General features: G+C 33.3%; 1 protein-coding gene across 1 annotated transcript in view; it reads right to left on the minus strand.

The window, feature by feature from the left end:
* Positions 1-904: 904 nt before the first annotated feature.
* Positions 905-16208, minus strand: part of LOC119608183 (general transcriptional corepressor trfA-like) — a 112410-nt gene continuing 97106 nt past the window's right edge. Inside the window, exons 3-4 of the mRNA XM_037962499.1 lie at positions 2196-2650; positions 905-2136 (exon numbers count right to left, since the gene is read on the minus strand). Of these exons, the coding sequence (XP_037818427.1) occupies positions 1233-2136; positions 2196-2650 (1359 nt within the window). The 3' untranslated portion in view covers positions 905-1232. The remainder of the gene's footprint in view (positions 2137-2195; positions 2651-16208) is intronic.

Raw genomic sequence — 16208 nt, forward strand, 5'->3', positions numbered from 1 at the left:
ACCAAAAATCGATTTTATGAGTTAAAACTTAAAAGTCCATTTATTTTGGAAACTAGAAGAGATAGGGCCAAAACAATGATAATCTGTGATCACTCTTATTTCCTACCAAAAATCGATTTCATGAGTGAAAACATAAAAGTCCATTTATTTTGGAAACTAGAAGAGATAGGGCCAAAACAATGATAATCTGTGATCACTCTTATTTCCCACCAAAAATCGATTTTATAAGTTAAAACATAAAAGCCCATTTATTTTGGAAACTAGAAGAGATAGAGCCAAAACAATGATAATCTGTGATCACTCTTATTTCCTACCAAAAATCGATTTTATAAGTGAAAACATAAAAGTCCATTTATTTTGGAAACTAGAAGAGATAGAGCTAAAACAATGATAATCTGTGATCACTCTTATTTCGTACCAAAAATCGATTTTATGAGTGCAAACATAAAAGTCCATTTATTTTGGAAACTAGAAGAGATAGAGCCAAAACAATGATAATCTGTGATCACTCTTATTTCCTACCAAAAATCGATTTTATAAGTTAAATTATAAAAGTCCATTTATTTTGGAAACTAGAAGAGATAGAGCCAAAACAATGATAATCTGTGATCACTCTTATTTCCCACCAAAAATCGATTTTATAAGTGAAAACATAAAAGTCCATTTATGCTGGAAACTAGAAGAGATAGTGCCAAAACAATGATAATCTGTGATCACTCTTATTTCCCACTAAAAATCGTTTTTTTACTTGAAAACCTAAAAGTCCATTTAAAACACATTAAATATTTTTTTTTAAATATGTACTAATGTTTATATATTTATGATTAAAAATAAAAATAATATTACAAAAATTAAAAATCTTAAAAATATGATTCGTAAAAATCAAATAAATGCGTTAAATAAATGTAAGTTATTTTTATGTTTTTTTACACTAATTTATAAATATTTATAATTTTTTTTATTTATTGAAATAAAAGGCACAAAACTACAACAAACTGAACAATATTTAATACACAAAAATTAATATAACACTTCTCGTGTTATATTATAAACTTAAGATTAAAAATATATATTTATATGAAGATGTATACGAAAACATCGATAAACTATAAATATTTTAAAGATTAAAAGCAACACTTAATGGTAAATTGGGGGAAATACAAATATTTTACAAAAATATTCAAATCAATGAAATTTTAAATCGAGTCGAAGTGAGTCGTTTTTTGTTTTGTTTAAACCCATAATACGGTATTGGAATCTTCGTTGGTTAAAGCAGAAAAACGTTGAAATTTATTGCTGGCATTATGATAAGTCTTGGAGGGTGAATCCCAACGATGCGACATATCCTGTGTAGAGTTAAGGGGCAAACCAACGACATTGGCTTTAAGGGTCGAATTACGACTGTCGTTAGTTTGTAAATCTCTTTCATTAGCTTTGAGCGATTTCAATTCTTTTGCCAGTGAACGACTTTTACTGCTACTGGGGGTGCTTGACAGCAAGGTGGAACTGAGCGGCACACCTATATCGGGGAATGAACTTATGGAACTAAAGCCACTTTCATCTTCTGTACTAGAACCAGCTAAATGATGATTTTGCTTATGTGTTAGTATATTTGGGGGCGAATGAAATGGTGTCGAGGGTTCTTCATCTGTTTCCACTTTTGACGAGGCCGACGAAGCGGCCGATGAGGTGGAATGAACTGAACTATCGGTTGAGCTACGTAAAGATAGACGAGAATCACGCATATTGGCTGAACGCAAGAAAAGCATTTCGGGGGCAAGATTGTTGGAGGAAGCATTGTTGGCAGTTGAGGTGGTGGGCGAGGCGGTTGATGAATCGGGCGTTGATGAGCCAGCACTATTAGCGCCTATGGTAAGGCTTGTCGAATTGAGCAATGGTGGTCCCGGTAGTGTCATTACCGACGTAGTGGACATGGCTTTGGATAGACGGCCCATTTGTAGGGCCGAAGCAGGTGCCAAGGAATGACGCTGATGAGTCAAATCCGGTTGATGTTGTGAAGTATTTAGCAAATTTTGTATGGTACGTAAAAGACGATATGCCTCCTGATTAAGTTTCTCCTCAACATCATCTTTGGCGTTATTCAATCGTGAGTCTGACTTTTTGGGAGAACGACGCCTATTGAGTAAATAAAAATGATTTTATTAAACTTTTTAATAATTTATTTCTATACTCACCAAGTAAAATCTTTAAAAGCACTGTATGATTGAGATGGTATGAGACCTGTCTCGAAATTATGATCATCTTTGCTCTTGCAACTACTGGCGTTTGTTGTTTGATGTTTCAAATCTATTAGATTGGTGCTACTTCGTGCACGCAAATATGACGTTGATGATGAGGAGGTTGATGATAATGATGTTGAAGTCTCATCCAAATTGCAATTACCATTTGCCGACTTCTCATGACCTCCGGCTATATAAACCTGAAAGAGACTTTTTGAGCGTGGAATTTGTTCCATTTTGTTATTATTGCTGCTGTTATGTTTTTGTAATGCCATCTGTTGTTGTTGCTGCTGCAATTGCTGTTGTTGTTGCTGCTGCTGTTGTTGAAGTTGCTTTTGACTTTGGTAACGTTCAAGAAATCTTACCACTTCCTCCATAACAGCACGATACATGTCACAACTGGTTTCCACCTATTGAAACAATATGAAGACAAGAAATAAAAAAAAATTATAGAAAAAAATTCAAAACATAATGGTATATTAGCATCGTTATTTGTCAATATAAATCAGTAGGAGATTTAAGATAAATGGGGGAAAAACTACAAACTACTAAATAATTATAAAAGTATGTATGTATGTACATGACATTCATGCCAGATAAAGGCGATATGATAAAATTTAATAAAAAACCATATATTGTGAGGAAAAGAGTTTTTGCTTGGAAGATATTTTCTCATACTTATTAAGTTGATTAATTGAAAAGAATTTTAAAATTGATTCCAAACTTTCCTTTTCCATATGAAAGATAACTAAATGTTTCTGTTCATGAATGTTTTATTAATTTTACCGTAATCCATTATTTTTAATGTTTTTTTTATACCCTCCACCACCATCAGTGGTGATAGAGGGTATATATAACTTTGTCATTCCGTGTGTAACACCAAGAAATATTCATCTGAGACCCAACAAAGTATATATATTCTTTGTCCTTATCAAATTCTGAGTCCGTCTGTCCGTCTGTCCGTCTGTCTGTGTAAAACACGCTCACGATAAAACGAAGCAATACAGCTTAACCAAATTCACCCAAAATGTTCTTCATTTTCCTAAGTTGTTTGGTATTGCAAATGGGCAAAATCGGTTCACACCGGGAAAAGTTATGAATCAAAATTTAAAACAACCTCGGAAAAAAATAAGCATTTTTTACACATTCTGATGTAGTTTTCTCGAAAACTATGCAAGATAATGCCATGGAAATCACCATACATTCGTTTCTGCACAAGATCTTGATCCCTGCTGAAAATTACCAGAATCGGTCCACAATTTCATATACCTCCCATACAAAAGTACATATTCCCGGAAAATTGGTTTTTTGTTAATAACTTCCGCCACAATGTCGATATCTTCACAAAATTTTACAAATTAAAATCTTATATCAGTAGAATTCTTTCAGAGGAAAAATTTTATGGATCGGTCCATAATTGGACATAGCTCCCATACAAGGTCCCCTCCCGAAAATCACTTAAACGCGCATAACTCATTACTAAATTAAGATATCCAAATAAAATTTGGTATAAGTATTGCCCATATGCATAGAAATATTACTGTGAAATTTTTTTCCGATCGGTCCATAATTAGTCATAGCTCCCATACAAGGTCCCCTCCCGAAAATCAGTTAAACGCGCATAACTCATTTCTAAATTAAGATATCCATATAAAATTTGGTATAAGTATTGCCTATATGCATAGAAATATTACTGTGAAAGTTTTTTCCGATCGGTCCATAATTGGGCATAGCTCCCATACAAGGCCCCCTCCCGAAAATCACTTAAACGCGCAAAACTCATTACTAAATTAAGATATCCATATAAAATTTGGTATAAGTATTGCCTATATGCATAGAAATATTACTGTGAAATTTTTTTCCGATCGGTCCATAATTGGTCATAGCTCCCATACAAGGTCCCCTCCCAAAAATCACTTAAACGCGCATAACTCATTACTAAATGAAGATATCCATATAAAATTTGGTATAAGTATTGCCCATATGCATAGAAATATTACTGTGAAGGTTTTTTCCGATCGGTCCATAATTGGTCATAGCTCCCATACAAGGTCCCCTCCCGAAAATCACTTAAACGCGCATAACTCATTACTAAATTAAGATATCCATATAAAATTTGGTATAAGTATTGCCCATATGGATAGAAATATTACTGTGAAGGTTTTTTCCGATCGGTCCATAATTGGTCATAGCTCCCATACAAGGTCCCCTCCCGAAAATCACTTAAACGCGCATAACTCATTACTTAATTAAGATATCCATATCAAATTTGGTATAAGTATTGCCCATATGCATAGAAATATTACTGTGAAATTTTTTTCCGATCGGTCCATAATTGGTCATAGCTCCCATACAAGGTCCCCTCCCGAAAATCAGTTAAACGCGCATAACTCATTTCTAAATTAAGATATCCATATAAAATTTGGTATAAGTATTGCCTATATGCATAGAAATATTACTGTGAAATTTTTTTCCGATCGGTCCATAATTGGTCATAGCTCCCATACAAGGTCCCCTCCCAAAAATCACTTAAACGCGCATAACTCATTACTAAATGAAGATATCCATATAAAATTTGGTATAAGTATTGCCCATATGCATAGAAATATTACTGTGAAGGTTTTTTCCGATCGGTCCATAATTGGTCATAGCTCCCATACAAGGTCCCCTCCCGAAAATCACTTAAACGCGCATAACTCATTACTAAATTAAGATATCCATATAAAATTTGGTATAAGTATTGCCCATATGCATAGAAATATTACTGTGGTATTTTTTTTTCCCATCGGTCCATAATTGATCATAGCTCCCATACAAGGTCCCCTCCCGAAAATCACTTAAACGCGCATAACTCATTACTAAATTAAGATATCCATATAAAGTTTGATACAAGTATTACTCATATTCACAGAAATATTACTGTGACATTTTTTTTTTCGATCGGTCCATAATTGGTCATAGCTCCCATACAAGGTCCCCTCCCGAAAATCACTTAAACGCGCATAATTCATTACTAAATTAAGATATCCATACAAAATTTGGTATAAGTATTGCCCATATGCATAGAAATATTACTGTGAAAGTTTTTTCCGATCGGTCCATAATTGGTCATAGCTCCCATACAAGGTCCCCTCCCGAAAATCACTTAAACGCGTATAACTCATTACTTAATTAAGATACCCATATAAAATTTGGTTCAAATATTACTGATATGCACAGAAATATTACAGATAAAATTTTTTCCGATCGGTCCATAACTGGTCATAGCTCCCATACAAGGTCCCCTCCCGAAAATCTCTTAAACGCGTATAACTAATTACTAAATTAAGATATCCATATAAAGTTTGGCAGAAATATTGCTCATATACAGAGAAATATTACTGTGAAATTGTTTTCCTATCGATCCATAATTGATCATAGCTCCCATACAAGGTCCCTTTCAGAAAAACACTTAAAGGCACATAACTCATTACCAAAAAATGATATTAATAAATACTATTTTTGTTCATAAATACTATTTTGCAATGCAAAAACCCTTAACGTCATTTCAAAATTGTTTCACAATCGGTCCATCCTTGGTCATAGCTCCCATACAAGGTTCCTTCCCGAAAATGACTTAAACGCACATAACTCATTACCAAATCTTGATATCCATACATTTAGCAAAAATATTGCTCTCATATACATAAATTAAACTATAAAATTGTTTTACGATTGGTCCATATTTGGTCATAACTCTCATACTAGATCCCCTCCAGAAAATCGCTTAAATGCACAATATTCATGATATAAATACAAAATTTTGAAATTTTGTCTTTATATACATAATTGGTCATAGCTCCCATACAAGGTCCTTTTACGAAAATCTCCTAAAGGCACATTTCTCATTACCAAATAAAGCCATTGATACAACATTTGGCACAAATAATAGTTTTGTATACAAAAATTATATTTCAAGATTTTTTCTCGATAGGTTCATAACATGGGTGCGGTGGGTCCCATACAAGGTTCCCTTCAGAAAATCACTAAAACGCACATTACTTATTACTAAATTACGATATAGATACAAAATTTTACTGAAATATAGTTTTTATGTACAGAAATTTTGCTTAAAGAATTTTTTACGATCGGTCTATATTTGGTCATATCTCTCATACTAGGTCCTGTCCCTAAAAGCGCTTTAACCGTATTTAACTATTTGCATTATCAATTTGTGTAGAACAAAATTATATATATGTATGTATTTTGAAAATCCTTAAATCTTTCACACACATGCATACATGTAAATACTAAATATCGCTAAGGCATATCTTAGGGCGCTATAAAAATTTAAAAAAAAGTGGCGTTTCTAATGTTCAATAAATCTTGGAATTCTAGTAGATTTAAGCTGTTTAAATCTTGGGATTTTTCTATTTAAGACACGAGAAAACTTATTTCTACAAATATTTTATTAATTAATACAAAAGTTGCTGGTGGAGGGTATTTAAGATTCGGCTCAGCCGAATATAGCACTCTAACTTGTTTTGCTATAATTTTGTCATTTAGTGGATTCGATGTTTCGGAAAATCATTTTTTCTTATCAAATAAATATTTGCAACAAATTGACTAGACTATGGACTAGACTGTAAACTTGACTGTAAACTAGAATATAGACCAGACTAGACTATACACTAGACTACAGACTAGACTACAGACTAGACTACAGACTAGACTACAGACTAGACTACAGACTAGACTACAGACTAGACTACAGACTAGACTACAGACTAGACTACAGACTAGACTACAGACTAACTATAGACTAGACTATAGATTATAGACTAGGCTATAGACTAGACTATAGACTAGACTATAGACTAGACTATAGACTAGACTATAGACTAGACTATAGACTAGACTATAGACTAGACTATAGACTAGACTATAGACTAGACTATAGACTAGACTATAGACTAGACTATAGACTAGACTATAGACTAGACTATAGACTAGACTATAGACTAGACTATAGACTAGACTATAGACTAGACTATAGACTAGACTATAGACTAGACTATAGACTAGACTATAGACTAGACTATAGACTAGACTATAGACTAGACTATAGACTAGACTATAGACTAGACTATAGACTAGAGTATAGACTAGACTATAGACTATAGACTAGACTATAGACTAGACTATAGACTAGACTATAGACTAGACTATAAACTAGACTATAGACTAGACTATAGACTAGACAATAGACTAGACTATAGACTAGACTATAGACTAGACTATAGACCAGACTATAGACCAGACTATATACTAGATTAGAGACTAGACTATAGACTAGACTATAGACTAGACTATAGACTCGACTATAGACTCGACTATAGACTCGACTATAGACTAGACTATAGACCTCGACTATAGACTAGACTATAGACTCGACTATAGACTAGACTATAGACTCAACTATAGACTAGACTATAGACTAGACTATATACTAGACTAGACTATAGACTAGACTATAGACTAGACTAGACTAGACTAGACTAGACTAGACTAGACTAGACTAGACTAGACTAGACTAGACTAGACTAGACTAGACTAGACTAGACTAGACTAGACTAGACTAGACTAGACTAGACTAGACTAGACTAGACTAGACTAGACTATAGACTAGACTAGACTAGACTAGACTAGATTAGACTAGACTAGACTAGACTAGACTAGACTATAGACTATAGACTAGACTATAGACTAGACTATAGACTCGACTATAGACTAGACTATAGACTCAACTATAGACTAGACTATAGACTAGACTATATACTAGACTAGACTATAGACTAGACTATAGACTAGACTAGACTATAGACTAGACTAGACTAGACTAGACTAGACTAGACTAGACTAGACTAGACTATAGACTATAGACTAGACTAGACTATAGACTAGACTAGACTAGACTATAGACTAGACTATAGACTAGACTATAGACTAGACTATAGACTAGACTATAGACTAGACTATAGACTAGACTATAGACTAGACTATAGACTAGACTATAGACTATAGACTAGACTATAGACTAGACTATAGACTAGACTATAGACTAGACTAGACTAGACTATAGACTAGACTATAGACTAGACTATAGACTAGACTATGACTAGACTATAGACTAGACTATAGACTAGACTATAGACTAGACTATAGACTAGACTATAGACTAGACTATAGACTAGACTATAGACTAGACTATAGACTAGACTATAGACTAGACTATAGACTAGACTATAGACTAGACTATAGACTAGACTATAGACTAGACTATAGACTAGACTATAGACTAGACTATAGACTAGACTATAGACTAGACTATAGACTAGACTATAGACTAGACTATAGACTAGACTATAGACTAGACTATAGACTAGACTAGAATAGACTAGACTATAGACTAGACTATAGACTAGACTATAGACTAACTATAGACTAGACTATAGACTAGACTATAGAGAGACTATAGACTAGACTATAGGACTGACTATAGACTAGACTATAGACTAGACTATAGACTAGACCTATAGACTAGACTATAGACTATACTATAGACTACAACTATAGACTAGAACTATAGACTATACTATAGACTCTAGACTATAGACTAGGACTATAGACTAACCGATAGACTAAGACATAGACTAGCTAGACTAGACTATAGACTAGACGATAGACTAGACTATAGACTAGACTTATAGACTAGACTATAGACTCGAATATAGACTAGACTATAGACTAGCTATAGACTAGACTAATAGGACTAGACTATAGACTAGACTATAGACTAGACTATAGACTACGACTACTAGACTAGACTATAGAACTAGACTATAGACTAGACTATAGACTAGACTATAGACTAGACTATAGACTAGACTATAGACTAGACCCCACCTATAGACTAGACTAGACTAGCTAGACTAGACTATAGACTAGACTATAGACTAGACTATAGACTAGACTATAGACTAGACTATAGACTAGACTATAGACTAGACTATAGACTAGACTATAGACTAGACTATAGACTAGACTATAGACTAGACTATAGACTAGACTATAGACTAGACTATAGACTAGACTATAGATTAGACTACAGACTAGACTATAGACTAGACTGTAGACTAGACTATAGACTAGACTGTAGACTAGACTATAGACTAGACTATAGACTACACTATAGACTAGACTATAGACTAGACTATAGACTAGACTAGACTATAGACTAGACTAGACTATAGACTAGACTATAGACTAGACTATAGACTAGACTAGACTATAGACTAGACTATAGACTAGACTATAGACTAGACTATAGACTAGACTATAGACTAGACTATAGACTAGACTATAGACTAGACTATAGACTAGACTATAGACTAGACTATAGACTAGACTAAAAAACTAAACTATGGACAAGACTATAGACTATATAGACTGGACTATAGACTAGACTATGGACTACACTATAGACTAGACTATGGACTACACTATAGACTAGGCTATGGACTAGTCTATAGACTAGACTATGGACTAGTCTATAGACTAGACTATAGATTAGTCTATAGACTAGACTATGGACTAGTCTATAGACTAAACTATGGACTAGTCTATAGACTAGACTATGGATTAGTCTATAGACTAGACTATGGACTAGTCTATAGACTAGACTATAGACTAGACTATAGACTAGTCTATGGACTAGTCTATAGACTCGACTATTGACTAGACTATAGACTCGACTATAGACTATGGACTAGTTTATAGACTAGACTATGGACTAGTCTATAAACTAGACTATGGACTAGACTATGGACTAGACTATAGACTAGACTATAGACTATACTATGGACTAGTCTATAGACTAGACTATGGACTAGTCTGTAGACTAGACTATGGACTAGTCTATGGAGTAGACTATGGACTGGTCTATTGACTAGACTATGGATTAGTTTATAGACTAGACTATGGACTAGTTTGTAGACTATGTAGACTATAAGTTCGAAAAAGTACCGCAAATGTCAAGGGGGTACTGCATTATTTTTCGATATCAAAAGTCCATAAAAATGGTACTAAATTACTGAATATTCCATGTCTGTTCTGTAATATTATAACTTGAACTTGATTTTAATTACTATTGTAACTAAGTGCTTAAGTAATTCGCAGACATTCGCAAACAATTTTTTTTTAATTTTAAGCTAAAAAATCTTTTAGAAAGCGTTATTGTAATCTTTACTAAATCTCATGTAAAAATAAGAGCAAAAACAATAGTTTTTAATTGTACATGAAAAAAATTATTAAAATACTTTCACTTTTTTCTACATTTTAATTTAAATATATTATAATTAGACATCTAGTATATCTAAAAGCATGTGCGTTTTTTTATATAAACAAATTATAGTGTTTTTTTTTGTCTAATGTCAGGTGAGAAGATGCATTAATTGCGACTACCTATCAAACACAGATCATGTAGAAAATGAAGGTGGGAAAATTTATGCCAATTAGTTAAATAAAAGTAAAAACAGAAGATAATAGGATTTAAATGAAATTAGCTCTTGTTAAAGATAAAAAATGAAAAAAGTTAAGAAATAATTATTTTAAATTTTGCGACCATGACTAGGGCGGTATGATGTGCAAATGTAATGGATAATTGGGGCCTAATACAGTAACTCGTATGTTTTTTTTTTTAATAAATAATTTATTACATCTTTCTTAGAGATCAATATCCTTATTCATAAACATTTATCAACGGTTTATAGAACAAATTTGATAAAAGTTTATAAATAAGGCAGCAAAAATATAACATAAGTGTAAATAGTAATACAAAAATTTTACACATTTATTATAATATTATTAACAATTACTTTTTACAAAAATTATACAGGACAATAATTTAACCAAATTATTCGTAACAGCATATCGTGCTTGGACATTATTAAAATTATCAGCCATCATAACTATTACAATTATTTGTTACTAAAATATTCATAACTTATTATTTACACCTCCATAGTAGGTACTTTTCCTACTGACTGTATGTGCTAAAACTAAAACTACTTGTTTATATTATTTACATAGTTTTAAATATTTTGATTAGATTTTAATGGGAAATTATGTTTCAAATGTAATTTTAACTAGTACACGTAGTATTTCGTGTTAAAAAGTGTTTAATTTTTAAATTAAATTAAATTGTAAACAAGTAAATTAAATGGAAAAATATATTGTTATAGGGTATTTTTATCAAAATTTTAATATGATGCAACTTTGTTGGTTCAAAATAGTCAATGCTTCATTAATAAATAACCAAGATATTTCTGATTTCTATGAAATATATCATCCTCTGAGCCATATACCTTCCTAAATCATTTCAAAATGTTATTTTCCGTGACATATTATTCTGCAAGTGGTTCCATCTGAGATATTCCTTTCTGTCGCTCATTCTTTGGTCGTGTTCGGTACCGTAGCGAATCTGCGAAACTGATTCGTCCAAGGACGATCCGTTTCACACATCGTTAATTTTATTTCCCTACATTCCCTCGTATCATGAAACCCAAATCGATTTGACAAAAAGTCGTCTAGGTAGAGGCAAAGAGTGGATTCAATTGAGAATACATTTCGCTGTTCAAGGTGAGAACCTTGAGAGATACAATTGTTAGGTTAGGTTGATGAAAATCTATACTACATCAGAACCGAAGAAATGTACCTCGACCGCTATGGTGAGAAAATCACCAACATAGCATTTTATGAAGGTTTTATATTCCGAGGTCCCGAAACTCAGTTTCCTGGATGTACATAGTTGCTTTAAATTGTTCAATAAGTGTTCCTAAGGGATTTTATATTTAAAAACATCGATTCCAATGACAAATAAAGTCTGTTGTTTGCGAATGCTCTACATTTATAAGAATCCTTTCGTCCCGTAATCCTGTGTTTCTACTTAGAATACATACCCTCATACTAAACCTAGACTTGCTCATTCTGGGAGGGTCTCATCTCGTAAACTCGAGAGATACAATACAATTTACAAAAATTTGCGACCTTTTAGATGAAAACCAATACAGGCATTAGGGCACCTGATGGAGATCAAAAAGACAAGTTCATAGAAAAACATTCCTGAGCCAGTATCCGTAACAGTTTTTAAATCTTTAGAGTAGACTGTAATCGCGTGGTACTGAAAGAGTTTAAAGCCCCTTGTTCTCTTCTCTTCAATGGTTCTGTTAGTATATAATATGACTGGTACTTTAAATAATTTCTACCAACTTTTTGTATGATGGTACAATAGCCGGTAATGTCCGGTAAAATCGGAGAGGTCATATTGGATCAAAGCTCAAATTTTTGAGCAACTAACAACATTACCGCGAAATATAATATGTATTCATATATTGATAAAATTTTCAGACAATATTTCTTCAAGAAATTTTAAAATAACTACTCACATAAAATTAAGGCTAAATTAAAAAATATTTAATTATCATAATTCATTTTATGTTAATTTCTTACTAAGTTAATAAATTTTTTTTTTCCAAGGAATTTCCAAATCCTATAAATGCAATTAAATCGTTTTGCCAAATTAAAGAAAAACCACTTAAACTACTTATTTCTACAAACTTTAGCTTATACGTGTTTAGTTAATATTAATATTAAACATAAATTTAAATAAGAAAATTTATTACCAAATATATATTGTACAAGTATTACATAATCTCAAGACAAATTTAAGTAACCAAATATTTATATTTATATTCGTATTTATTCAGGCAGTAGATTTTTGCAGATAAAAGATAGAGTCAAAAAAGAAAGACAGACACTTAGATGGACAGACAGAAATGGTTAGAGAGAAAAAAATAAATAAAACGACAATAATGGTTAAGTATTATTATTGTTAGTTAGCCAACAATAATATGCAACAATAACAAGATATGCTCACAACTATTGTGTTCACAAACTACATATTAAAACGCCACCCAAAAAATGGGTAAAAAAGGCAATTGTGGGTTGAGGTTGGTTATCAAAATGCCCTAAAGTTATTTGTTTTTAGAAATACTTATCTCTGACAGATATAATGAGTATATAGACCCTGTGGGGTCAATTGATTTGTTCCGAGATAGATAATAAAACAAAGAAGGATATCGACGAAGAAGGTTTATGTAGAGAACGAGAGACACAAAAGGCATTGTGAGGAAAGGGGAAAACAGAATAAGCAACCTCAAAGCGCAAGACTAACTACTAACTTGAACACTAATAAACTAATAACTAAGACCACGAACTTAACTAACATAACTAACTAACACAACAACTAACTAACTAACTAACCTAACTAACTAACAACTAACAACACTAACTAACTAACTAACTAACGAACGAACGAACGAAACGAAAGAAACGAAGAACGAAGAACGACGAACGAAAGAACGAACGAACGAACGAAAGAACGAACGAACGAACGAAACGAACGAAACGAAAACGAACGAACGAACGAACGAACGAACGAACGAACGAAAGAACGAACGAAACGAGACGAACGAAAAAAACGAACGAAAACGAACGAACGAAACGAACGAACGAACGAACGAACGAACGAAAACGAACGAACGAACGAAAACGAACGAACGAACGAAACGAAACGAACGAACGAACGAAACGAACGAACGAAGAACGAACGAACGAACGAACGAACGAACGAACGAACGAACGAACGAAACGAACGAAACGAACGAAACGAACGAACGAAACGAACGAACGAACGAAAACGAACGAACGAAGAACGAAACGAACGAACGAACGAACGAACGAACGAACGACGAAACGAACGAACGAACGAACGAACGAACGAACGAAACGAAACGAACGAACGAACAACGAACGAACGAACGAACGAACGAACGAAAGAACGAACGAACGAACGAACGAACGAAGAACGAACGAACGAACGAAGAACGAACGAAACGAACGAACGAACGAACGAACGAACGAACGAACGAACGAACGAACGAACAACGAACGAAACGAACGAAACGAAACGAACGAACGAACGAACGACACAACGAACGAACGAACGAACGAACGAACGAACGAACAACGAACGAAACGAACGAACGAACGAACGAACGAAGAACGAACGAAACGAACGAACGAACGAAGAACGAACGAACAACGAACGAACGAACGAAAACGAACAAACGAACGAACGAACGAACAAACGAACGAACGAACACGAACGAAGAACAACGAAACTAACTAACGAAGAACGAAGAAAGAACGAACGAACGAACGAACGAACGAACGAACGAACGAACGAACAAACGAACAACGAACGAACGAAAGAACGAACGAAGAACGAACGAACAACGAACGAAGAAAACGAACGAAACGAACGAAGAACGAACGAACGAACGAAAGAAGAACGAACGAACGAACGAAAACGAAGAACGAACGAACGAACGAACGAACGAACGAACGAGAAACTAACTAACGCGAACGAACTAACGAACGAACTAACGAACAACGAACGAACGAAAAAACGAACAACTAACAACGAACGAACGAAACAAACGAACTAACGAACACAAACGAACGAACGAAACGAACAAACGAACGAACTAACTAACTAACTACTAACTTACTAACTTACTAACTTACTAACTAACTAACTAACTAACTTACTAACTAACTAACTTCATTTATTTTTATATCCCGTAAACGGACCTCAACCATGTTTGTCCTTGATAGAAATTATTTACTTGAACACAGAGGTAAATATAACAGTTCCAACCTCTTTCCCATGGTAGTCTCCCTTAAGGGCGTATATATTGGTTCTAGTTCTTTCGGATACCACATTATTAATAAAATCGCCAGAAATCGAGATTGGACTATTTTAAATATATTGCAATGACCTAAAAGACCTTCGAGTGTGCACGCTTAATCGACCCATGTAAACTAACCTATTCCCCTAAATGTAGAGTGCGAAATAGCAACAAAAATATTTTGGCATTTCCAAACAACAGTAGTGATGTGGATAACAATGACGTCGATGATGATGGTGGCAGTAGAGGTTGTAGTGGTATTGGTGGTGGCGGTGTTGGTTTTGCCGGTAACAACACTAGTGTGTTGGCGATGCAATGTGGATTATTTAACCAAAATCTAAAAGATGAAAAAACCATAAAGAAAGAAGCCTAAAATTGTTTGGTTACATACAAAGTTGGATAGTTGTTGCTTGCTAGTTTCCATTGCTAACACCGCTGTTGCTGGCTGTTGGTATGTTTGTTTATACTATGTTTCAAATTTTGCTTGGAGGTTATGGAAGAGTACACAGATTAACAGTTTGTTGGCAAGAAAAGTGGTCAAAATGTTTAAACAAATATAAATATAATACTCGTGTACATAATGTCAGTTAGTTGGTTGGTTTGTACACACACTTGTATTTACAAACGTATGAATTTATGTTGCTGCAAATAATTGCTATTGTCACAGTAACTAACACCATAGCAGTAGTAGTAGGGGAAAAACACTAACTGACTATTTAAAACGAAAAAATAAATTTGTAATAAATATTATTGTATGTACAGAGGTATTTATTTGTACAAACATACTTATTCACGTGTTTATGTATAAATGTCTGTAATTACAATATTTATGGCCTGATCGTACTTAAAATATTTTGGCAATGGTTTTCAAAATTTGTTTGCTAGTATTTCCTTATTCTTGTTTTTTTTTTTTTTTTTTTTGGGTAACTTCCATAATGGGTTTGTAAAGAAGAGTATAAATATGTTTGTATGTATTTATATTATTTTTGGTTGAGATGTTAGCAAAATCTTAATTGTTCATATTTTTGTTCATTATTTTAATTTACGTCACAAATGTTTAACGTCAGAACTAAGATTTTATTTTTAAACATTATCAGAGCCAAATTTAAATTGGAAG

Source organism: Lucilia sericata, unplaced genomic scaffold (genome assembly GCF_015586225.1).
Source record: "Lucilia sericata isolate MDLA Ls3-8-SP2 unplaced genomic scaffold, ASM1558622v1 Contig000803F_arrow, whole genome shotgun sequence".
Lineage (NCBI taxonomy): Eukaryota > Metazoa > Arthropoda > Insecta > Diptera > Calliphoridae > Lucilia > Lucilia sericata.